Source organism: Eumetopias jubatus, unplaced genomic scaffold, assembly GCF_037043125.1.
Source record: "Eumetopias jubatus isolate StellerSeaLion01/CBP00866 unplaced genomic scaffold, mEumJub1_p1.0 scaffold_1, whole genome shotgun sequence".
Taxonomy (NCBI): Eukaryota; Metazoa; Chordata; class Mammalia; order Carnivora; family Otariidae; genus Eumetopias; species Eumetopias jubatus.
The window spans coordinates 110,591,577-110,617,297 of NW_028274807.1; the positions used below are offsets into that span (position 1 = coordinate 110,591,577).

The 25,721-nt window shown below is 41.8% G+C and overlaps 1 protein-coding gene across 1 annotated transcript in view; it reads right to left on the bottom strand.

Moving 5' to 3' along the window:
• Nucleotides 1-25,721, bottom strand: part of MED12L (mediator complex subunit 12L) — a 312,204-nt gene that overhangs the window by 274,003 nt on the left and 12,480 nt on the right. Inside the window, exons 2-3 of the mRNA XM_088025763.1 lie at nucleotides 8,255-8,359; nucleotides 2,116-2,307 (exon numbers count right to left, since the gene is read on the bottom strand). Of these exons, the coding sequence (XP_087881889.1) occupies nucleotides 2,116-2,307; nucleotides 8,255-8,359 (297 nt within the window). The remainder of the gene's footprint in view (nucleotides 1-2,115; nucleotides 2,308-8,254; nucleotides 8,360-25,721) is intronic.

The window sequence follows — 25,721 nt, forward strand, 5'->3', positions numbered from 1 at the left end:
TTTATCACCTTGTAGTGCCTTTCCCCTCGGATGAACATCACTGTCAATACTCTGTGTTCACCAAGCAGAAGTAGAGGCAAAAGGAAATTCCAGAGACCACAGTAATCAACATCACCTGAAGTGAACATGTCATACCTAGTGAACTCTTCAAGAGCCAGAAGAATATCCCTAGAGCCTATAAGTCTATTTTTCCAAATCTACCGATGACCACATGACTGAGTTAAAAGGCCCTTTACAGGCCATTATTGACCTCTCTGTGGCTAAATACTTGGGAGTGCTGTGGAGTTGTAAAATAATGGAAAACCAGGCCCAGAAACTTGACCTATTCCATACAGGAAACTATTTTGAACTCTAGAACAGAGTTGGAAGAGGGCTCAAGATTTTAGCAGGAAAATTAAGGCCCTCTGCATTAAGTCATCTCATAAACACCAGAAATTAAAGTATTTGAACTTTCTAATATGAAGAACAGGGCAGAGAATGCAATCTTTTACCCAGATCCAAAAGAGTTTTTGCCATCTCAAGAATATGATATGCTGAGGAGTGGAGGAGAGAAAGGAGGGATTCTTCAAGTGCCCAAGAAATGACTACTTCAAGGCACAGTCAATGGTGTTACCAAAAAAAAAAAAAGAAAAAGAAAAAAAGTTTAACTTTGCACAGAATTCATGTCAGGGCTTACCTGAGAGACACCTGACTTGGCCAGAGACAGCTCCTAATAAAGAGAAGAACAATGGCTAATACAATGCACTGTGATTCATCTCCCTCCTCAAAGATGAGCAACCACTCCACCCCTAAAGCAAGGGCATCAGTTCCTCGCCAGTATCCGCTTTCAGGAAATATCCAAAAAAGGGATTCTAAAAGCTCATTTTAAAAAAAGGAAAACCTAAAAAGAAAGATGTCAGGATGGCTACATGGGAACTGAAGGTCCTAATCAACACGGAGGGCATGAACTATTGGTTAGAAAGCCATGCAATATCAAAGGATGCCCTTTGACTTACGGGGCCTTCAGACACAATTTACAGGTCATCGTGGGCCCACATGGTAAATGTCCACTACTGGGAAAGAAATGCTACACGGTTCAGCCTGTGTTGAGACAGGTACAACCTGAGTAGCAAGAGGTGATTATGCTGATTGTTGTGCTTTTCAAGGATTCCAGTTGCCTTTAATCACAAGGCAACACAATGTGATGGCAGCACTAGGGCAAAAAAAAAGCCCTAGCTAAATGGGAGCTACAGGCTATTTTCAGAGAGTTGCTTTAGAAAACAAATACAAAAAGGAGCTCTCCTTTAAGCCAGGCCTGCACGACACTAGTTAATAACACTATCAAGAACAGAAGATGGACACCCTAAAGACTAAAGGGTTTCAGGCCAGATGAGAAAGACATGTGGGATGATTTCAAAGGTGTGCAAGACAGAGATCACTGGAAGCTATAAATACACCTGCCCATTTTGTTCTGAAACTTTTTCAAAGAAGTTTTTCAAGCACACCCAGAACTGCTATCTTACTTGTTAGGAAGGAGACTTAGCTTAAAGCATTTGGATTGGTACTTTTCAAGACAAGAAAGTAACATCAAAGCAAGAATTTCCAAACGACACATTTTGGACATCCTGGCCTAAGAAAACTGAAAATGTAATGGAAATAAAGTCTTATTGCCTACTCTCGATTTAAAAAACTCGTCTACCTAAAGTCCACATAGGGGTGCCTGGGTGGCTCAGTCGGTTTAAGCGTCTGCCTTCGGCTCAGGTCATGATCCCAGGGTCCTGGGATCGAGCCCCACATCGGGCTCCCTGCTCAGCAGGGAGTCTTCTCCTTCTCCCTCCCCCAGCTTGTACTTGCTCTCTCGCTCACTCTCAAATAAAATCTTAAAAAATAAATAAAGTCCACATAAACTGCTTCCTGTGTGGAATGTTTAGGTCAAGATGCACCAGGAACCACATGCCATCCAAAAAAAGGGAGAAACAGCGTTATGTGCAGCACACACCTGGTAACAGTGTACCTGCCACTGAAGCTTTGAGTTTTGGAAAGAACAGGGGGAAAGCAATACATACTTGAACATTAGCTCAAACATCGTGATTTCTAGAAGACCATAATTAAAACAATGTAAGAAACACTTAATACCTTTTTTGCCAAAATAGCAAGTGGTTTATTTCCTGCTAAGTCAGAGAACCAACTATGAATTGCACTCTGGGATCGAGCAGTAACCAGCCAATAATTATCTTTAGCATTAACTTGTGGTTTCTTCTTTCCGGTGTCCTGGAAAGTGTTAAGCTTTAGTTTCTCAGCTAATATGCTGCTGAAATAAGCTCCAATCTGTTGGAAACGAGAGAAAAAAAAGAAAAAGTTTGAAGACAGTATGTATGTTAGTAATGTATAGCAGTATTTTATTTTTGTTTTAGGAGAATATCTTCAAGCAGCCCATCAGAAAATAAATGGCAATTTAAGTCCTTGAAGCCAAGAGTTGTGATTTCCTTATACTAACATAATGCAAAAACTCCCACAGCACTTTTGTTCCACTATTAACAAGTGGTTCAAGGAAAAAAGAAGAGCCTTTGAAAATGAGAAGATGAAATTAATTACATCCTGAATAAATTTCAAGAGAATGGGTTCTGCTTTACTCTTCAGCTGTACTTCTTTTTCAGACTACATACACATTTGGAGAGAATATGTTTTCTGAGAGGTGTTGCATGCAAGAGCAGAAAGTCTAGTAATCACACAGTAATCATTCTTTTTCTGGTTTCATCTTAATAGCATATATTTTTGGTAAGGAAAATTCTGTATTCACAGTGCTTTTCAAAAAAAGGAGTCTAGAAAAAATTATTTAAATGGAAAATTACAAAAGGTTCAATTAAATTAAGTATTCAACATTTTTAACTGGGCTGCCAATTAATTTCAAGAGTACAAGTATTTCAAGAGAAAGTTAGTGTTACCTGCTCTGAATGGAATAAAGTAGCAAAGGGAGTTCCTATGAACAACTGTGGCATTTTCATATTAACCAAACTAAGAGGACAAAAGAGGAAGAAAGGCACAAGAAGGAAAGGGATAAATACCTAAAACTTAAGTGAATCCACAGAAAACTTGGAATTGCCAAGAATCCTATTCCATTCGCTGGTAATTGTTTAATAATATGATACAAACAACAGGTGAGGTTGGCCAACAGTGGCAACCATGATTAAAATAAAATACCTACCCTGGTGAAGCAAAATACGAATCACCACCTTAGTTAATGCTCATGAGTCAATAAACAATTAGTTCGTAGGTTGGAACACAGTTGTTAGCAATTAGTCAAGTTTATCTACAAGGGTGAAAAGCTGGTACACTTTTACTTAATGTGAACTGGCATTCCTTGACCCTTGTGATTTATGGACAACAAAAAAAAGTCTATTTTGGTGTGTTAATATAATATGGTAATAAAAAATTAGAGTAATTAGAAAAAAGATCTGAGCTTTACTTTTTTTTTTAAACAAACTTCATGGTGTGTTTTTTTTTTTTTTAAGCAAATGTTTGCAGAATGTTTAAATGGGAAATAAATGAAAAAATTTAGCAAAACCAGTTTTTGTTTAGGAACAAGCAGCCAACAGCAAATTGTTTAATTTTAAATTTCTCAATCAATATTTGGTCTTTATACCAAGAACTTAAAACCCCTACTTACACTGCTGTTTAAATTTAAAAGGCCTCTTATTTGCAATTATGTAGGAGTATTTTAATAAACAAAGGTATAAAATTTTTTTAAAAAAAACTAGTCAGCAATCTGTTTTACAATTATAATTTTTGTATTTAATAACAATGGAACACGTGACTGTATGTGCCATTTTACATCCTAACAAACCTCGGGAACCACTGCACACTGTAAACTAAGTCAAAATTCCCTAAAAGAGAGAAAGGGGGGGGGGAATCAAAACATGACCATGCACTTAATTTTATATTCATATTATTCCAAACCTAAAAAAATAAAGAGCCTCATTCCCAAGTCCCAATGCCTACCTCCAAGTAACCACGTTGGTTAGTTTCTTATGTCTTCCCAGGGTTTCTTCAGGTGAATATGCATGAACAAACACGAATATATTACTTTCTCTTTTTTACATGTATACCTCTTTGTGTACATTTCGTAAATGTCTGAGAGCCTTCCACATCTGTACACGGAAAATCGCTTTTCACTTTCACAAATGATGTACTGTGTGGGTGCACCATATTTGTATATAATCAAGCCCCTGTTAACAGACATCTGGAGTGTTTTCCCCAAACTTCTGCTATTACAAATCACATTAAAATGAATAACCTCTATTTGTTATCGCATACATGTACAACTACAGATTTCAGATAAATTTCCAGAATTCAGATTGCACGATTCTGTAATTTTAATCAGCACTGTTAAATTGCCCTCCATAAGCTTCAGACCAATGTGCACTCCCTCAGACAAGGTAGGAGAGAAGTTGTTTAATTTAAAACTTGTTTCCAGGGGCGTCTGGGTGGCTCAGATGTTAAGTATCTGCCTTTGGCTCAGGTCATGATCCCGGGGTCCTGGGATCGAGCCCCACATCAGGCTCCCTGCTCCACGGGAAGCCTGCTTCTCCCTCTCCCACTCCCCCTGCTTGTGTTCCCTTTCTCACTGTGTCTCTCTCTGTCAAATAAATAAATAAAATCTTTTAAAAATAAATAAATAAATAAAACTTGTTTCCATCCATCCAAAGCTATTTTGAAAGTAATTCATTTTATAAGAAAATGGAAAAAAGTTTAGGGACTACACTATAGTTCATGTATTCCATATTTATAAGCTCAAATTCCCTTCAGAAGGTTTGAATCCTTGAGTAAATCTCACAGGAAGGGTTGGCAAAAGCAGAAGCTGTAATGGGTGTTATTTCCATTTATTCAGTTATTTAAATTGACATAAAACTTGATACAACAGAATAACTTGGCAGTTCATATCAAGAGACACAGCATTCATACTTTCTGTTATGGGCTGAATTGTGTTCCCCCAAAATTCGGATGTTGAAGTCCTAATCCCCATGTGACTGTATTTGGAGACAAGGCCTTTAAAGAGGTCAAATGAGGTCAAAAGGGCGGGGCTTAATCCAATGGACTGGTGTCCTTATAAGAAGAAACAGAATACACGCACATAGAGGAAAGACTGTGTAAGGACAGAGTGAGAGGCCAGCCTCGTGCAAGCCAAGGAGAGAGCCCTCAGAAGAAACCAGACCTATTGACACCTTGATCTTGGACTACCAGCCTCCTCGACTGTGAGAAAATAAATTGTTTCTCAGAAAATTAAATTCCTGTTGTTTAAGCCACCCAGTTTGTGGTATTTTGTTATGGCGGCCCAAAAAGACTAAGACACCTTCTACCCAAGTAAATACGCTTCTGGAAATTTATCCAAAAGAACAAAAGCTGTATGTTCAAATACGACTACAGCCTCTTCATAAATAACCATAAGAAATTAGCAACAGGCTAATAATTATATACTAGGTCATTATAGCATGTAAATGATAAAATGTTATCTGGCCATTAATAATTATTAATATGAATACTTCAGCCTCAAGGAAAAGTGCATACAAAATAATGTTACCTTTTTTTAAAAAAAAAACATAAGACAAAAAAGTTCTGAAGATGGTGGTGATGGTAACACACCAATGTAAATGCATTAAATGCCAAAGAACTGTACATTTTTAAATGTTAAGGGGCGCCTGGGTGGCTCAGTCAGTTCAGCATCTGACTCTTGATCTCAGCTCAGGTCTTCATCTCAGGGTCATGAGTTCAAGTCTTGTGTTAGGCTCCAATAAGTAAAATAAAATAAAATAAAAATGGTAAAATGGTAAATTTTATGTTACATATATTTTACCACAATTTACAAAAAGAAAACCAATTACAACATATATGTAATTGTGGTTGTGATGCTAAAAAGTATACAAAAACTGGTGGGCGCCTGGGTGGCTCAGTTGTTAAGCGTCTGCCTTCAGCTCAGGTCATGATCCCAGGGTCCTGGGATGGAGTCCCGCATTGGGCTCCCCACTCAGCGGGAAGCCTGCTTCTCCCTCTCCCACTCCCCCTGCTTGTGTTCCCTCTCTCGCTGTGCCTCTCTCTGTCAAATAAATAAAATCTTTAAAAAAAAAAAAAGTACACGAAGACTGGAAAAAGACAAAACTAAAAACATTGTGTTTGGTTATGGGGTTATCTGTAGAAAATGCTGTTTCCTTTCACATTGTTCACATATTGCAGTTGATTAGCAAATTATCAAGTACATTTGTGTACATGTGCACACACAGATCTTAAATGACACACAAATCCCTGACAATGGTTAGCTCTGGGGAAGAGGAAGGAAGTATATTTGTATGTTTGATTTCATTTGTATAATGCTTTCAATTTAATAAAAATACTTCAAATTCAGAAAATAACTCAAGAAGGATGAGAAAATCAAACCTTAAAAGAATATAAACAAGCAAATAATTCTACCTATAATTATTAACATAACCACACAGAGAAAGAGATTCAAGAAAATTTTTAACACAACATTCTGACTATATACCCTTAATGAACATTAGTCTAAGGAAAAAAAGTATAATAGGAAAATTATAAATTTTCCACAGTAATTTTGTTGTTGGAGTAGCATTACTATAGTTTATTCTGGAACTTTTTAACATGTATTTTAAAAAAGAGTAAATAAATAGATATATTGAATTTACTAAAAGCCAGGGTTCTCACTTTGGGAGAAATGAGATAAAAAGATGGAACAGAAAAGAGAAAAAACCCTGTGGTATTGGGTAAGAACTGGCAGATGGATGCAAGGAAAGAAGAAAGAGGAGAGAAGACAAGAGAAGAGAAAAAACAAATCTATGTTGTTTCCCATCTCTGTCCACTGAAAGGACCTAGAAGTTATGATACTCTAGTCGCAATGAGCATGCCAAGCATCCAGATCTGGGCTGGTGCACAGAAAGAACATGAATCTGAATATGTTATTTTATCAAAGGTAAGGAAGTGCTCAAAGAATGATGGGGATGTCGAAAGCACCCAAGAAATAGGTTAAAGGCACCCCCTGGCCAAGTGAGAGACAATTTAAACATCAAAAAGAGAAAAGATGATACATCAAATTTTAAAGAGTCCTGGAGTTCAAAGTGATACTAAAAAATGGGATGTCAGGGCACCTGGCTGGCTCAGTGGGTGGAGCATCCAACCCTTGATCTCAGGGTCCTGAGCTCAAGCCCCACACTGGGTGTGGAGATTACTTTAAAAAAAGAAAAATGGAGTTTTTGGGGTACCTGGATGGCTCAGTCGGTAAAGCATGCAACCCTTAACCTCAGGGTGGTGAGTTCAAGCCCCAATTTGGGCATGGAGCCTACTTAAAACAATAATAAAAAATAAAATAAATTTTAAAATGAGGTGTCCCTTTACAAAAGAATGCCATCTAATAAATGTATGAGAAATGACAACTGGAAAACCAGCATTCTGCAACCACCAGCAAAATAACTCATTCAGCAAGCATTATCAACTGATGATACAATCACAAGATAAGACTGTATTGAAGAATAGCATATTCATTTGGTCTCAAAGTATCACCCTGGAGGGATTACTACAGGGAAAAGATAACTACTTTTACAATGTAAAGTGACAGCAGACACTACCTTCGATCATCAAACGTAGTATAAACAATAACAGGGCAAACTGGCACTGCATGTCTTCTGATATGCAATGTAGTCTTCTTGCCAAAAATATTTAACCTGAACCTTGTCAGGAAAAAAACAATCAGACAAATCTAGAATGTAGGACTAGAATATAAGAAAATAACTGGGAACACCTGGGTCCCTCAGTCGGTTGAGCATCTGCCTTCAGCTTGGGTCATGATCCCAGGATCCTGAGATCAAGTCCCGCATCAGGCTCCCTGCTTCTCCCTCTCCCTCTGCTCCTTGCCCCGCTTGTGCTCTCTTACTCTCTCCCTCTCTCAAATAAATAAAATCTTAAAAAAAAAAAAAAAAAAAAAGGCGTAACTGGACAGCGGCTCTGAAAGCCCTCCCTCTCCCAAAAATAACAACATGAGCAAAGGCGGAGAGCAGTACTGTGCTGGATTACAATAGACGAAAGAGACAAGACACCCAAATGCAATGCATGATCCCTGATTGGGTCCTAGGGCAGGACATTATACAAGGTATTCTGGGGAATTCTGAATATGGATTGTGGTTTTAAATAACACTAATTTATCAACATTCACACACACTTTTCAGGGTGTCACACACTTTTTCAGAAGTTTTAGGAAATAGACAATTTGCATTACCTTTGATGGGTTAATTACAATATTTCTGGCTGAGCCATGTTCATCTCCAGTAAAGGCTGGCTGATTGTTGAAGCCTTGCTTTACATTCACAGCAGTAAGTTCATCCTGTTCAAGAAAAGGTATCAATTAATCAGAAAGATTATAAAAGCTCTAACTTTACCCAGCATACGACAGCCTCAGTAATGACCGACTATGCTATACTCTGTAGAACTGTTGGAACACACACCAAAGAGAGAGCAGAAATTGAATATTTAAAACCAATACACAGGGACGCCTGAGTGGCTCAGTCGGTTAAACCTCTGCCTCTGCTCAGGTCATGATCCCAGGGTCCTGGGATCAAGTTCTACATCAGGCTCTTTGCTCAGCAGGGAGCCTGCTTCTTCTCCCTCTGCTTGGCGCTCCCCTTGCTTGTGCACACACGATCTCTCCCTCTCTCTGACAAATAAAATCTTAAATAAGTAAATAAATACACAAAACCAATACACAAATGTACAGAGATAAAAATAAATGTGGCAAAATATTAACTGTTAAATATAGAGTATGTGGGTGCTCATTATACTATGCTCTCAATTATTCTGTAAGTTTACAAATTTTTAACTAATAAGTCGGGAAAAGAAAAAATGAGCAAAAATCCCCCCCACACGCAGAAACGTAAAGTCATAGAATTTGTACACTAGAATTGTTTCTAAAGACCCCATAGTTGGGCTCTCCCTTCCCTGCCAGCCCCTATACACATCTCTATTTTATTTATGTTCAGGAAAAATGGCTCACTCCACTTTAAGTTCTGTTAAAGACAGAAACAACGGGTTCATAGGCACAAGCTTTGTGATTACCACAATACCATGACCAGCAGCATCTGAAGGGAAATTTAGGGCTTGCAAAATTCTTTCATACATCTTGGGTCACTTGATCTTTACCAAATTATAAGGTAAATGGTAAGCATGTATCTTCACACCCATTTACAGATAAGAAGAATGAGGCTCACTAAGCTAGTGCAGTAGTAACTGGACAGAGCCAGCACTGAAATACTGTCTTCTCAACCCAAGACTAGGAAGAGAAATTTCCATGACTCCATGCCACCAAAGTACAAATGCCATATGAAAATGTAGTCTAAAAATACATAGCTACAACTCATACTCTCCTTAAAAACATCTCCTGCTGGATACAGAACTTTTCTTCCCAAGGTCACAACACATTAGAAATAGCCCAAGGCTAAAAAAAAAAAAAAATTGGACTTTGCCCTGTCCAAATCATTCAGCTATGGAACCAAATCACAGTTCTTAAAATACAGACTTGAAAGAATAAAAGGGGAAGGTTTGAGTAAATGAAGCTACCTTCTGTTCCCCCTCACTCTAAGCCAAGAAAAGGTCTTAGTAACCACTGGGGTAATGCTAGCCACAGCACAAGAATGAGAATATGTACTTCGTCTTCATAAGAATTGCTGCAAGTGTAAAATGAAGAAAAAAAAAAAACCCAACTGATCAAAATCACTGCTGTGATTAAGCAGGAAGCCTTAGGACAAAATAGTTTATGACATATAAGCACCTGAAAGGTCAGCCTGGCTGAGAGCCGAGGTCTCCTGGAGACGTGCCATGTAACTTTACTAAATTGTGTGTGTACTCTACCTAACATCTTGGCAAGCCACTGGCTTGGCATGCTTTCAAAAGACCCCGCTACAGGAAGTTTAGCTCTATGATAATCAGGTCTCCTCCAAGCACGAAGGTCACTGAAATCGTGACCTGCACAGAAAATGAGCTGCATACACCTATCAACAGATCTTAAACTGCTCCCACATTTCCAAATTAATTATTTGAAAATCGAGGGCAAAACTACATAGTGCATATTTGAAATCAGAAAGGTGTCAGTTAACTTAAATAAAGCGAGTGTGCTAACAAAATTTCTGTATAGTCTCGGAGTCTACGAAAGAAGGGAGACGAATGAGACCAGAAAGGGAATGGGATGAGAAAATTGAATTTTTATCTTTGATTCACCATCAGAGTATTACAAGAAACATTAATTAACAGCATATATTTTTACTAAAAACACGTTCTGGCTTAATCAAGGGGAGCCGTGAGAGGCTTTCAAGACCAGTTAGTTCCTTCACTTTCTGCTCTAAAGGTACTCCACCTCAGCGGCTCAGCGTATCTGACGGCTAACCACGAGCCTGGAGAGATGTACCCTGCAAACACAGGCATGCCTGCATGCAATGCACAGACATCCTCCTCGGAAGGACAAGAACATAGAACTTTGTCGACCACATCAGATTTTCCTCACAGGTCACAGATCCACACAGGTACTGCTGGAAGCCTTGAGTTGTGAGAACTTTTTATCTTGCATTCTAAATTGCACGAAAATACATCCAGAATCCAACCCCCCTTCCCACCACCACCAATGCCCTCTCTGGGTCAGGGCCCCCCCATCATCTCATGCTTGGACACGGCAATGACTCCTAACTGGTTTTCTCGCTTCTACTGTTGCCCCCTGAAAGCCATTCTCAACATAGCAGCACAGGGAGCTTTTTAAAACTTAAATAAGATCATATTACTCCTGCTCAAAACCTGCATTAACTTCCCAACTCAAGAGTAAAAAGCAAAGGCCCTATGATGTCCTACAAGGCCCTGTGTGATCTGCCCCTATTACCTTTCTGACCTCATTCCTAACCACACTTGCCTTAGCCGACTCTACTCCAGCCACACTGGTCTCCTTGCAGTTCCTCAAGCATGCCCACTGGATGGCCTCAAGCCTCAGGGCCTTTGTACTGTCTGTTCCCTCAGCCTGGATTGCTTTCCCTTGGTATCCATGGCCAACTACATAACCACCTGAAGCCTTTGCTCAAATTTCATATTCTCAATGAGAAATCTGATGGCCTTATTTAAAAGTGGAACTGCTCACCCTGTCCTCTTCAACACCAGCATTCCTAATCTTCCAATAATCCATAGCACTTATCACTTAAAATGCCCTGTAATTTACTTACAATGTGTACTGTTTCCCCCACTAGAAGGTAAGGCCCATGAAACCAAGGATCTTTATTTTGTTCATAGACACATGCCAAGCACACAGAGCAGTGCCTGGCACAGAGCATACGTAGGTATTCAATAAATATTTGTTGAAAGAGTAAGTGTGGGGCGCCTGGCTGGCTCAGTCAGTAGAGCATGTGACTCTTGATCTCAGGGTCATGAGCTCAAGCCCCACATTGAGCATGGAGCCTACTTGGGGGCGGGGGGGGGGGGTGGGGGGAAGAAAAGAAAAGAAAGAAAAAGTGAATGATAACCTGTTTTGAATAATTAACATAATAAACAAATTCTGAATCACTCTCTCTTGACTGTGGGGTCTGTAATTCCATTTGTATTTATAATAGATCTTCCTAATCACCCAGAGCAGTAGCTCTCACCCCAACTAACCCAATGCACCATCCTGAAAAAATATATTTTATACCTTTACCCGAGTCTGAAATTCATAAACAGTAACTATCCGATACCAGTATTTTCTTTAAAAAAAAAAAATCAATATAATGCCCTCACTCTAAAATTTTTTTCTAAAGTAAGTTTTAGTGGGAGCATCTAGGGCTTGTTAAAAATGCAAAATCTCAATCACTATGCAAATGCAAATCCCCAGTCACAATATGCAGTGCAACAAATTCCCAGGTAATTCATGGGCACTTTAAATGAGAAGTGGGGCCCTAGGAGACATGAAAAAATTAGGTTTGTTCCTTGAATCACCACAGTGAAGTCACTACAAATGTAGACATCATGTGTGTTCTCTTGCCATTTCAAATGGCCAGAACAGGGACTCTTGGGTGGCTCAGTAGGTTAAGCATCTGCCTTCGGCTCAGGTCATGGTCCCAGGGTCCTGGGATCAAGTGCCGCATCGGGCTCCCGGCTCAGTGTGGAGCATGCTTCTCCCCCTCTCCCTGCTTCTCCCCTCTGCTCATGCCCATCCTCTCTCAAATAAATAAATAATAATGATTTAAACCAAAAAAAAGGCCAGAACAGCATGATACAAATTTTCTGAAAAGGTGAACTCTTAGTAAAGTTTAAAACTAATAAAATAAATCTCCAAATATATTAACACCCAAGTTATATTCCTCAGAAACTCAGTGCATATCAAATGTATATTAAAATCCTGCAAAAAAAAAAAAAAAAACACTTTTGAGATCATAGGTGAACATTCCCACCTGGAATAGAAAGGGAAAATAACAAGATTTAGATGTGGCACATCTGACAGCCCAGTGGGATGCAAGTTTCCCTTGCGCCCGACTGTCCACTCTGAGTCCATCTAGCACACGTGGGCCTGCCCACTCAATGGTCGTGACACCACAACCACAGCAACAATCAACACAACGCCCAGAGGCTTCCACAATGCTCCCACTGGGCGCCAAGATGGGGGTGGTTAGCTTTTACCCTGAAGAGGTCTGCTTCTGCCAAGGGGACCCAGAAGCTCTGACTTTAGGAAGCACTGAGTTTCATATGGTCAAGTGTCAGCAAGAGTCCTGCCCCTGCTGGGACACAACACAACGGATGTGCCGGTTCCACCCACCGCCTTTGGGATGGGACACATGGCTACAGGTGGAGACAACGTTGGAGGACAACTCGATGGAAATGCACACGGGAGGGACACGAGAGCGGAGCCGTGCATGAGAGCCCAGAGTCTGCAATCAGGCTGTCCAAATATGAACCCCCAGCTGCAGGGAACAGTGACTCTAAGCAACTTTTCTAACTGTTCTTGTCCTTCAGTTTCCTCAACTGTAAGAGAGGGACAGCTCCACATCCCAGCTGAGGAAGTAAGGCAGAGAGGTTAACTAGCCCAAGATCATACGATGATAAAGAACTCCAAAGAATCCATGGTCTCTAACCACCATACTATATGAAAATAGTCAGCAATTAGTATTACTATCATTTTTGTCCTGTTTCTGGTTCAGGAAAGGGATAACCTGAAGCTCCAGTAAGCACTCAGATGTACAAAGTGTCCATTTCAGAAACTAAAAAGACCCTGGCCTCAGGAGGGGCTTTTTACACGTTTGCATGCATCAGAATCCCCTGAAGGGTTAGTAAAACACACAGCTTCCTGGGTCCCACCCCCAGAATTTCCAATTCAGTAGGTCTGGGGTGGGGCCTGAAAATCTGAATCTCTAACAACTTACCAAGTATGCAGATCTAGAGACCACACACTGAGAAACACTGACATAAAGATTTGGAGTTTGTGGTTTTCTAAAAACAAGGGCTTCCATGCCCAGCATCAGTGCTGCACTCACCATCAGAAGGAAAATGTCCAAAAAAAGACTGGTCAGAATTCTCTGCCACATCTCCCTTCCCCCACTGCAAAGGCACAAATACAAAGCTACTCCCTTGCCCCAACACACACACACACACAAATACACACACCGCACACATATATCCTGGAAGGAAACCAGTGCATGAAGTTTTCTCTTTTACTCCTTTAGCTTCTCACAGACCCACAATGAGTAAGAACACCAAGGCCACTGTCAATTACATCAGGAATCAAACAGAGCCAAAACCGAAGCTTCGAAGTCACTTGTATTTGAAGTTTACTGATACAAAACTTTGGGTCAGCTTCCTAGAGAAACTAAGGGAAAGGGAATAAAGCTCAAAGCATCACAACCAAACTATGCACCCGGGTGGTTTATTTCCAAAAGTTTCTGAAAAGGGTGAAAGTCAATGGCTAGAATTTAAACAATGAGTTAAAACTAAGATTCAAATTCCAGGGTGTTCACTATTGTTTAGCCAGTATTTCTCACACTCTGCTAATGTACCAACAGACCCCTTTTAAAGAAAAAACATTCTCTCTGACCTGAGGATGTCTGTAGACCCCAAATGGGGAAAATGGGCTAGGATGGGGATACTTAAAGGCATTCGGCAGCAATAAGAGATGCAGAACAAGAAGTAACGTGTGTTACACGGACTCAAACAACAAATTTTTATGATGCTTTGCTCTGAAGGCCTTTGCCAAATCTAATCAGGCAAAAATAGAAGGGAGAGAGTCCAGATTTTGGAACAGCATGCCTCTAAAATCCCCAAGCCAGAATCTGTATAGGACACAAATAGCTTCCTCTTGCACTAGCCTTGAACCTCTTCAAAGATTTTTCTAAATAAGAGGATAACCACCAAAATTCTAACAATGGCTCTTACTGAGATTTACGCTGGCTCTGCCACCCCGAATCAATGATTCTTACAAAAGCACCATCAGCGGCTACTTTGCCCATTTGCAAAGGTGAGATAACTAAATCCCCAAAAACTTGGTAGTGCACCCAACCACTAATCAGGGTCTCATTCTTAGGCCTGTATTCTGGGCACTAGATCAGCAGGGCCAACTCTCGTTCCAGGAAAAGGACCCCTGCGTAAAAGGCTGAACAATTTCACATTTGTACAACATGGGGAATAAAAAAAAGAACTATTGGGGGGAAGGTGGGCTCCTGTGAATTCAGAGTTTTAAATGTATTTACCATCAACACCCTCAAGGGCAAAACTCTGTGTGCACATATGTGAGACCGAATACTTACTCAGCCCAGAGACAATGCTGGCTGAGAATATAAATTCGCAGGTGGCCCTGGGCAGCGCACACTAGACCACGGTGCAGATGGATTTCAACAGGTCTAACACAGAGCCGATCCCAAAGTAACCTCAACCTGGAGAAAGGACTCCCACACCTCTTGTCATTGGTTTCTACTAAAATAGTAAGCCTTAAAGCAATTTTCGGGAGACAGGTATCCAGAGACAAACAAAATCCTAGAAAATGTCCCATGTTCATACAGAAGGCCAGGGTTCGCTCTGCATTTTTGTATTCTATATGGACACAAAAATTAGATCTCCAGGGCCTTGGGTGAACTCCAAATGCATCCATAAATCTCACACATTTACCTTGAACTTCATAGAATAATCTTATTTTTTGGAGCACTTTCAAAGCAATCTTTTAATTTCAATAAAATGTTTCACCGGGAAAGTGAAAACATTTTGATGCTAGTTTGGAAACTGGTTAAGCTTTTTCTCACTCAAGAAAAAAAATAAAGAGTTGCCTGGGTGGCTCAGTTAGTTGAGCGACTGACTCTTGGTTTCAGCTCAGGTCATGATCTCAGGGACCTAAGATGGAGTCCCCAGTTGGGCTCTGCTCTCAGGCAGGGTCGGCTTGAAGATTTTTCCCTTCTGCCCCTCCCCCCACTATTCATGTGCTCTCAAATAAATAGGAAGGGAGGGAGGGAGGAAGGGGGTGCCTCGGTGGCTGAGTTGGTTAAGCATCCAACTCTTGATTTTGGCTCAGGTCATGATTTCAGGGTCATGAGATCAAGCCCCACATGGGGCTCCAAACTCAGCACGGAGTCAGCTTGAAATTCTCTCTCCCTCTGACCCTCCCCCTGCTTGTGCTCTCTCTCTCTAAATAAATAAATGAATAAATAATAAATCCTTAGAAGGAAAGGAAGGAAGGAAGGTAGGTAAGTAGGTAGGTTGGTGGGTCTGTGGGCCAGTCAGGACAATTTTCAATGACCTTTTCAAAAGCAGATAATGCATGCAACACATATGCAGATGCACACATATGCAAGCACACACATACTTAGCCTCCTCCAGACTTCTCATCTAACCCACAGGACATGTGCAGACATGCCCTATCTCTTTAGTCACCTACTCGTGTCTAACACACTAGCTCAATGACTGTTCAATGATCGGACAGAAATGTCCACCAGAAATGATAATGCCACAGAAATAGAAAAATGTCCCTCTATGTGCTAGTCAGGCAGACAAGTTAGCTATGGTCTTACCCAAATTTTTAAAAACAGCTTTATAACTATTTTTCCTAGCCTTGCCCAACTCTCCCTGAAAAGAGCATTCTCCCAGACCCCTGAGGATGTCTGCAGATCCCAGTTTGAGAAATGAAGCTGTGATAATCCCCAGCATGGATATATTTAATGGTCTTTAGGCAACACCTACAGTTGGCAGATATAAATGACCCAGAAGATAGGGGAATAATCTTTCTCTCCTCATCCCTAACCAATTCTATCTACACATCTCTCAAAACATGTCTCATATTTGTTCCTTTAAATATGACAGTCACCTCTCTAAACTGTAGCTGCCATCACAGTGGGCCCTGGCCACTGCTCCCCATGTATTTCTCTTCCTCTGTTTAGATTTTTACCTGAATCTATCCTGCCCACAGGCCCTGATGAATCCTCCTCAAACAAGTGTTCTTTTCTGCCTTCCCTTATTCACAAGCCTCAGAAGGTTTTCCACGTTGTTCCTTCATTTCCCCAGAAGGGGCTAAAGAATGGAAGCATCTAACACTACCCCCTCAAAACCCTCAGTGATATCTGCAGGCCATCCCTCCACCTAACTGTGGCTCCAAATCAAAACACAATTACCTCAGACAGCCACTAAATGCCTTGAACAATCAAGCTCCACCTCTCAGTCTCACTTCCGTCCTAAGTGTTAAAATCACACAGATTTGGGTTTGAATGCAGAGCCCTTACCTGTGACAGGGAACAAGGTAACTGACCTCTCCATACCTCAGTTGCTTCCTTTGAAATGAGGCAAGAATAACTCAACAGGGTTGAGGTTATGTAAGATAAAATGTACAAAGAGTTTAACACAGTGCCTGGCCCGTATTAAGTGCTCTATAAATGGTGGTTATGGTTATAAAAACTTAGAGCTATATTTTATTTTTATATTTTAACTCATTTAATCTACTTGACTATTATATTCTTTTCCACATAAATCATCTTTTCAGCCTCTAAGCCTTACATAATGCCTTTCCCATCCCCTGGAGTACATTATCATGAAATCTTTTGCCTTCTTCAAACCACAACTCAGGGCTCCCCTTCATTCAACCAACAAATAAATAAATATACAACATTGTGCTAAGTCCTGGGGATTCCACAGTGAGCAAATTACAAGCGATAAATGCCCCCAAGGAGAAGCACCACCTGCTCAGGATGCACATAATAGGGGTTTAACAGTCTCAGAAATCAGACAAGAATTCCCTGAAGAAGTGGCCTTTGAGCCGAGCTCTGTCTGAGAAGTAGGAGTTAACTAAGTTAAGAGGAGGACCTTATAAAGGTAAGGTTGACATTTTGCATAAAGTGGTACAATATTAAATCTAAGATGGTGAAAAGTTAGGGATATATATTATACTTCCTAGAACAATCACCAAAAAAAAAAAACAAAACAAAACAAAAAACCCACAACATAAAGAGGAGTAACTAAAATATCAATAGGTAAATTAAAATTATAAGAAATGATTTAATAATCCAAAAGAAAGCGAGACACAGGAAAAAAATAGTAAAATGTTATACCTAAACCCAACCATATCAAATTATTAATGAAATGATAATTAAATATTAATGGACTAAGATTCCAATGAAAGGACAGGGATTTTCAAAATGCATAAAAAAGCAAAACCCCATGGAAGCAGCCCAAGTCTCCATCGACTGATGAATAGATAAAGATGATGTGGTATACACAGATAGGTAGGTACAATGGAATATTACTCAGCCATAAAAAAGAAAGAAATCTTGCCACTTGCAATGACATGGATGGCACTAGAAAGTGTTATGCTAAGCAAAGTTAAGTCCGTTAGAGAAAGACAAGTATCATTTGATTTCATTCATATGTGGAATTTAAGTTACAAAGGAAATGAGCAAAGGGGGAAAAAAAAAAAAGAGAGAGAGAGAGAGACAAACCAAAAAACAGACTCTTAACTATAGAGAACAAACTGATGGTCACCAGAGAGGAGGTGGGTGGCGGGACAGATGAAATAGGTGATGGATTAAGGAGTGCACTTGTGATGAGCACCAGGTGTTGTATAGAAGTATTGAATCACTATATTGTACGACTGAAACTAATAGTACACTATATGTTAACTAACTGGAATTTAAAATCTTTTTTTTTTTTTTTTTAAAGATTTATTTGACAGAGAGAGACACAGCAAGAGAGGGAACACAAGCAGGGGGAGTGGGAGAGGGAGAAGCAGGCTTCCGGCTGAGCAGGGAGCCCAAAGCGGGGCTCCATCCCAGGACCCTGGGATCATGACCTGAGCCGAAGGCAGACGCTTAACCAACTGAGCCACCCAGGCACCCCACAAGTTCAGTTTTAAACATAAGTTTGAGGTAGCAAAAGAGACAAAATATTTTTATAGGCACTTAAATATACAAGTCTAGAATGCAGAGAAGTCTAGGCTGGTGCTGTAAAGTTGTGAGCTGTCTGTGTATAGGTAGTAACTGAGGCCTGGGGCGGCAGCTGAGAGCACCTAAGGAGAAGGTAAAGTGAGAAGAGACAAGGGCCTATGACAGACCCCACAGAAAATGCAGTACGGATTTAATGGCCACATAGGGGAGGAAAAGCCTTCAAGGAGACATGGCATGGCCAGAGAAGAGAGAAAGAAACCAGGAATGTTTTATCTCAGAAGCTGAGAGAAGACGTGGCTTCACCAACAGAAAGATCAATATGAGTAAGTGCCGCGGGGAATGTGGCTGTCACTGTGACCTCAGTGAGGGGTGTCTTGGTGGAATGACGAAGGCAGAAGCCAGACTGGAAGGAGCAGAGGAAGTGGGAGGTGGAGGAGACAGCACACAAGATGCTTCTGGAAAAGTTTAGAGAAAGAGGAGAGAAATGGGAAAATGGAGTCATGGGGTAGAGGGAGATCTCAGATGGCAGGGCCTTGTGCAGGTTTTCATGGCGCCAGAAAGAATCCAGGGAAGGAAATGGTGGAAGAAAACAGGAGAAAAGGGAGATGGCTGCTAGCTTGAAGTTCCTGAGAAAACCAAACTGGACACCTAGGGCCTCCTGAGCCAGGACCCAGAAGGCAAAATCTAGTCCCAGACCAACCAGGAACGTGAAGAGAAGGATCCAGAGACAGGCCCTGTAGGCACACTGTTGTAGGTGGGTATGTCAGGGCTAACCCCTGGACCTGTGCATATGGCATTATTTGGAACTAGGGTCTTTGTAGATATAACGAAGTTAAGATGAGGTCATACTGAATGAGGGTGGGTCCTAATCCAATATGGCTGGTGTCCTTACAGGAGAAAAGAGGGAGGGGAGCAAGAAGCGGAACGGGAGCTGTGCCGCCAGAAGCACAGGAATGCCTGGGGCTGCCAGAAGCTGGAAGCAAGGCGGGATCCTCCCCTGGAGCCCTCTAGGTGCAGCCCTGCCTTGGGCAGGACTTCTAGCCTCCAGAACAGTGAGAAAATAAATTCCCATTGTCTGAAGCTGTCCAGTCCGTGGTATTTTGTCCTGGCAGCCCTGGGAAACTAAAACATACATACCCGTAGGGAAAGTGAGAGGAGAAGCACTGCTCTATCCCCATGGCAAGACCCCCCCCCCCCCCCCCCGCCACATCAGGATTCAAGCCATTTGGCAGCACCAAGAGGACCACCACTGCAGAGTTTACAATAGCTGAGAGAAGTCGACCACAGTATCACTAGGCTCTGCGTAAGTGGACACCCTGGCCGGCCTCCCACACCACAGAAATAGGGACTGATTAATCTGGGTCTCTTCTAATTAAGGTATCACATAATGGCTGAGAAGTTTAAAAAAAAAAAAAAAAAAAGGAGGGGAGGGGAGGGCCCCCCCCCCATTGCTGCCAAAATGCCACCAGCCTCCTGAGGAGGGCCAAGGCAGGAGCCAAACTAACTTAAGGGAGCAAGCCTCCCCTAAAGGCCACCCAGCACTTCCCCCACCCCCACCAACATCTCCAACACCACGGCCACATTTACATCAAAGCCACTCTGTAACTCAGCTCTTTACATCCACCCTCATCTACATTGCTATTAATATTCACCCCATCCAAACCACACCTGCAGGCCATTAATCAGAAACTGGGGGGACCTAGGGGAAACCAAAGGAGATGAGCTCAACACAAAACAGCAAGTCCTTTACACCTGTACAGAGGAGCAGGCAAAAAAGAGACAAGAAAACCACAGTAAGAACCCTACCACTCGCTGGCCATTAAGCAGCACATTCATGTTCATCTAAAGAACCAAGTGGCTTAGACAGGACAGGTCCTCATTTTACAAGGTAAGAAACTGAGGCTGAGAGGTAGGTTAAGTGGCTATATGAGGGTAAGGCCCCCAGCAGATGCAACGTGTTCCCCAAAACAATGAGATCTTTGGGGAGACTAGTGTGGTTCCAACAAAATTACATTGGAATCCTGGCTCCCATTCCTGTGAAATGGACACACCTACCCCCTACCTCACATGCCCATTTTAAAGATAAGGTGAAAATCATGTGAGGTACTCAGCATAGTAACAGGTACACACTACGTTATTTTTTTTTTAAGATTTTATTATTTTTAAGTAATCTCTACACCTATCATGGGACTCAAACTCACAACCGAGACCCAAAATCACACACTCCACTGACTGAGCCAGCCAGGTGCCCCTCACACTAAGTATTTTAAAAATCGAATCATCATCATCATTATAATTATAGATCTTTTGTATGGCCAGCACACTTAGGCCCAAATCATACACATGACCAGGGACTCAGTAACTCTCCAATGAAGTGGTTGGAAATGTCCACCAAGGAGTTGAATATATGCAGTTTTTAGAGGTGTCAATTCTCCATTAACAGCCCTCACCCTACCCATAAGTGTCCTGGTGAGACAAGCAGTCCCTCCTTATTTTAAAGTGGGAAAGTCGGGAGGGCGCCTGGGTGGCTCAGTCGGTTAAGTGTCTGCCTTCAGCTCAGGTCATGACCCAGGGTCCTGGGACTGAGTCCCACATTGGGCTCCCTGCTCAGTCGGAAGTCTGCTTCTCCCTCTGCCTGCCGTTCCCCCTGCTTGTGCTCGCGTGGACGCACTCTCTGACAAATAAATAAAATCTTTTTTAAAATAAATAAATAAAGTGGGAGAGTCGGAGAACCTGGGTGGCTCAGCCGTTTAAGCATCTGCCTTTGGCTCAGGTCATGATCCCCAGAGTTCCAGCATCCAGCCCCATGTCAGGCTCCCTGCTCAGCAGGGAGTCTGCTTTTCCCTCTCCCTCTGCCCCTCCCCCTGCTCCATCTCGCTCACTCTAAAATAAATAAATAAAATCCTTAAAAAAAATAAAGTAGGAGAGTCTTTGATTCAAATTATATCTAAATATACTTAACATTTATTCCCCTCTTATCTAAATAATTGTACCCATTAATTCACATTCAAATCATATTCAAATGCATGTCATCTTCCAATATCAAACACCTGGATGTAGCTCTCAGAAAAACTAAGAAAACTGCCAGAGAAAAATACTTGAACTTTTAGATTTGCATGATTATAAAGGAGGAAAAGGAATGTGTCCAGTAGTCTATCCCACCCAAAATTGTATTCAAGGCAGCCTCAAAAGACAGTTTTCTCTTTAAAGCCCCCATTGCTCAGGTAAGTCACAGTCCCACACAATTCTTGCATTGCGATCACATCTCAGGTAAACTCCTCCTGTAAATCATATTTTTCACTTAGTACTGGAATCTGCCTCCCACTGTGCTAGGTGACTTGAGGGCAGAGAACATAAACACAAGCCATGGTTTCTGTTCTCACAAGTTAACTGTCCGGTGAAGTGACTCACACTTACCCCCTAACCTGACTTCTTTTGTTTATCCTTCTACCTCACACCTAATTACATCCCTGACCCCATACTAGGCACACACCTGGAGGAAGGAGCGTTGTGCAATTTCTACCAAAGGAACTGCAAATTCATAAAAAGGAAAACTTACTGGGTGAGAGGGATAAAATGGGTGTAGGAAAAATTGGGTGATCATCCTGCCTCCATGGAAGAGAAGGAAGAGAGACTGGGAGTTTCTCTTTTTTGTTGGTAATGGTGGCAATTTTGTGCCTTTGTTTTAGGTCAATTACTGGGAAACAGGCTACAACTTTGAGCCAAGAAAACAAATGTTCACCTCTGAAAATGTTGTCTGAAAGCTAACCTCTGTTAACATCTCTCAGACTCCATCCACCCTTTTTATTTTCAGGAGGCTTGCTCATTCCCACCTCTTCCAAGGAGCTTAGCCAACCATCCAAGCAATTCTGGTGATTAACCACCACCACAGTGGCCCGGGAGGAGGCGAAAACAGGTGCGTACCGAAGGCAAGACCTAAGGCATGGGACAAGCAGTATAAACTGAGGCTCCACAAAGACCTTCTGACCGCTTGAGGCCAGAAGTCAAAGGGTGAATGTAGAGGGGAGTCTTCATATTCACTCCCCTTGGCAATCAAGTAATTCCAGGTACCCAGCATATCACTGAAGACAGCACAAAAATGTGTCACTTGGAGGTCCTCAAGCAACAGGACCTGGCATCCTAGCTGAACAGTGTCCAAAAAATCTGGGCATTTTCCACAGTCCTCTCATTGCCTTTGACCAATTTGTCACCAACTGCCAATTCTTCTCCAGTCCTATGTAAAGCCCTGATCGGTTGGGCTCTTTTCAAGCTTTGGTTACTAGAGCCACCTCCCTCGCACCCTCCCCGACTCCACTCTCTCTCCCACCAGATTTATTAGGCATGAGCTGGTGAGATAAATCCGACAGAAGGACCACATGAGCTCACCACCCCCCCACAGCCCAGCCTGCTGGGACTCCAAGCCTGACCTCCGGAGGAACTACACCCCTCCCTTCCCCTGCGCCTCACCACTCCTCCGACCTTCAGCTTTTTCTTATGAAAGGGCGCAACCTGTCCCCATTCACTCAGATCCTGCCCCTCACACCCTACTCCCCCCAGTGAAAGCATTCCAATCCTCTTTTCTGAACTCATGCAGCATTTTTAGCCTCACTATATATAGAGAATAGTTAAAACACAGGCTCAGAAGTCCAACTCCAACTCCGTCATTATGCAGCCAACTGACCTCAAACAAGTTAAGTAAGTCCACCCCCTACCCCATGCCTCAGTTTCTTCACCTGTAAAAAGGAGACAGGAGTACCCACCTTAGAGGTGTTTGTGAGGCTGGCATAAAACCAAACCTGCAAAGCACTCAGGATAACCAACACAAACAACACTGGCTACCGTGACATAATGTGGCACCTTACACACTGTACTGAATGTATGGATTAGTCATCGATTTTAAAATAAATTGATACGTCAGTCATTTTCTAAATGTTTTGTGTGTGTCAGTGAACCAGATGTTAATTTCTTGAGCAGGGCTACTCAAGAGTGTGGTCCACAACTGTCACTGGCCCTCAAAAAGAAAGGTGCAAAAACAGTAAGTCCTTGGAAACTTTTAGAGCAATTTGACATTGCCACTACATTCAAGCTGTATTTTTCTAGTAAGTCATTTTAATCATATTTCTATCAGTCTGCAACAGATTGAAAATTAATTTAAAAAAAAAAACTGATCCCTCACCACAGATATTTTGAGAAGCACTGTTCTAGAGGGACAGAAGCAGACTTCTATTTCTTTTCTACACCCCCACATCACCTAGCACAGTGGGAGGTATACGTCAAGTACTAAGTAAATGAAAATATAACTTCAAAAACATTTTGATTATTTAATAACTTAAAAGCAAAGCTCATGTGAGTAGTCAAAATGTAAATACTATCTCCAATTCATAAAGAATCTTTTTTTTTTCCAAGAGGGAGCTGTCATTTAGTCTAAAACCCACCAAGGAGTAAAAACAGCTCTGACCCCCAAAATATTTTCCATACTGTCTACTAACACAGCACTATGTGAAGCTTAAAAACAAAACAAAACAAAACAAAAACAAAACACTGAACAATGTCAATATTAACCTTCCTCACAGAACTCAGGAGAAAGGTAAATTATGTAGCAATGCCTGGATATAATTTTGATAGAGCCTTCCATACCTTTATGTAAACCAGTATCTTAGCAAAAAAATCCCAATGACACTTCAGACAAAATACCATTTTTATTAGTTCTTCACTGCTGCCAATGCCTTAAATGGTCCTAATCTCAACAACCTCATTAGATTAATCCATGAATGAAATGGCTGGAAAAGGAAAGCAGCAAATTCTACCAAATTTTAATTGACAACAAGGCATCATTTGCATAGCTGAGCTGTGGTACACTGGATGTGGGCTGAAGGCTAAGTTTGTTCCCGCTGAAGAAAATCTTTGCACATTAAAACTGACTCTGAAAATGCCTGTAGAAAACTCAAGATAAACAGGGAGCCCCATATAAATCCTGCCTGCCCTCCTCTCTCAGAGTCAGTAATCTAGGACACTATGCATAAGGTTGTCACTCCCCTGGGGACCTCAATCTCCTGGCCCCAGGCAAGTCAGTCTTGCTCAGCAGATACCCCTGCTCTCTCCAGCAGTTTTAAGCACCACTACTCTCTCAGTGCCCCCAAAAATCCACAGACGTGTTCAAGTTTATAGATTCAATATACTCTCTCCTTACTGAACTACTTGCGATTTACCTGAAGATCATGTCCTATTTCCCATCTCTGTGCCTTTGCTCACACCATCTGCCCAGAAGGCCTTGTCACCTGGAAAACACCCCCATTCCCAAAGACTTTTCTAATCCTACAAAAAAAACTGACCCCTCCCTCATTTGTTCCCAACACCCCACTGAAACTTTTAACTGTCCAGTGAACAGGAGGGTCACCCCTCCAGTCACAGTCCCTCCAGAGCAGGAAGCACGTCTTACACACCCTGGCATCCCTGTACCCCATACCAGGCTTCTAATAACTATTGGCTAAAGATGACTGTCTGGTTACCAGATCCTTTCAACACGTATTTAACTTTTACCATATACCAGACTCTAGGCTGGCATTTGGTGATCAGTGGGGAATGAAAAGGACATGGTCTCTGCTCCACAGAACTTATACTGGTTGGGAGACAGAGCAGATAAGAAACGAATCAAACATAAACTGCGTTGAGTTGCTGAGGAGAAAACAGCACTTCGCAGTGATAAAGAGATTAAGGCAACCAAGCAGCAGGAAGCACCCGTGCAAAGGTCCAGGGGAGAGAAAATGCTGAACTAAGAGGCCACCAATGTAGCTGGAACCTCACCCAATGTTAGCTCTCCCCTTGAGCCACTCATCACCCCATATCCATTCCCCTAACAAGTGCCCTCCTCAGAGCTCCTGCTGACAGGGTCCAGGATGTACAAGCCCTAAACAGCTCCATCCTCAATCTGCCTGCTTCTCCATCTCTCTGCACACTCAACAGGTATCACAGCCAGGATGTGAAATACCTATGCACATATCACACCCAAATCCAGATTCCTAGCTTCTGCTACTATTACACCCTGACCTTGAATCCTGAGAGGCATCTAAGATCGAACACATTCAGAAAGGATCTTGTTCTCTCCATCCCCACCTTCACCACCCTTTGAAAAATATTAAACAAGCTATTTTGTTCCCTACGTCTGTTGGCCTTGGGACCACCATCAATCTTCCTACCCAGCTGTGTGAGCCAGTGTCTCTCCAGGTCCAAGTCCTCTGTGGTTCCCAAGAACTTCCCAACAACAGATCCGTGTGAGGCCAAATTTTCTTCAGCTCTTTCAACCAAAACAACATACTGTAACAGACTGAATACAGAACTAGA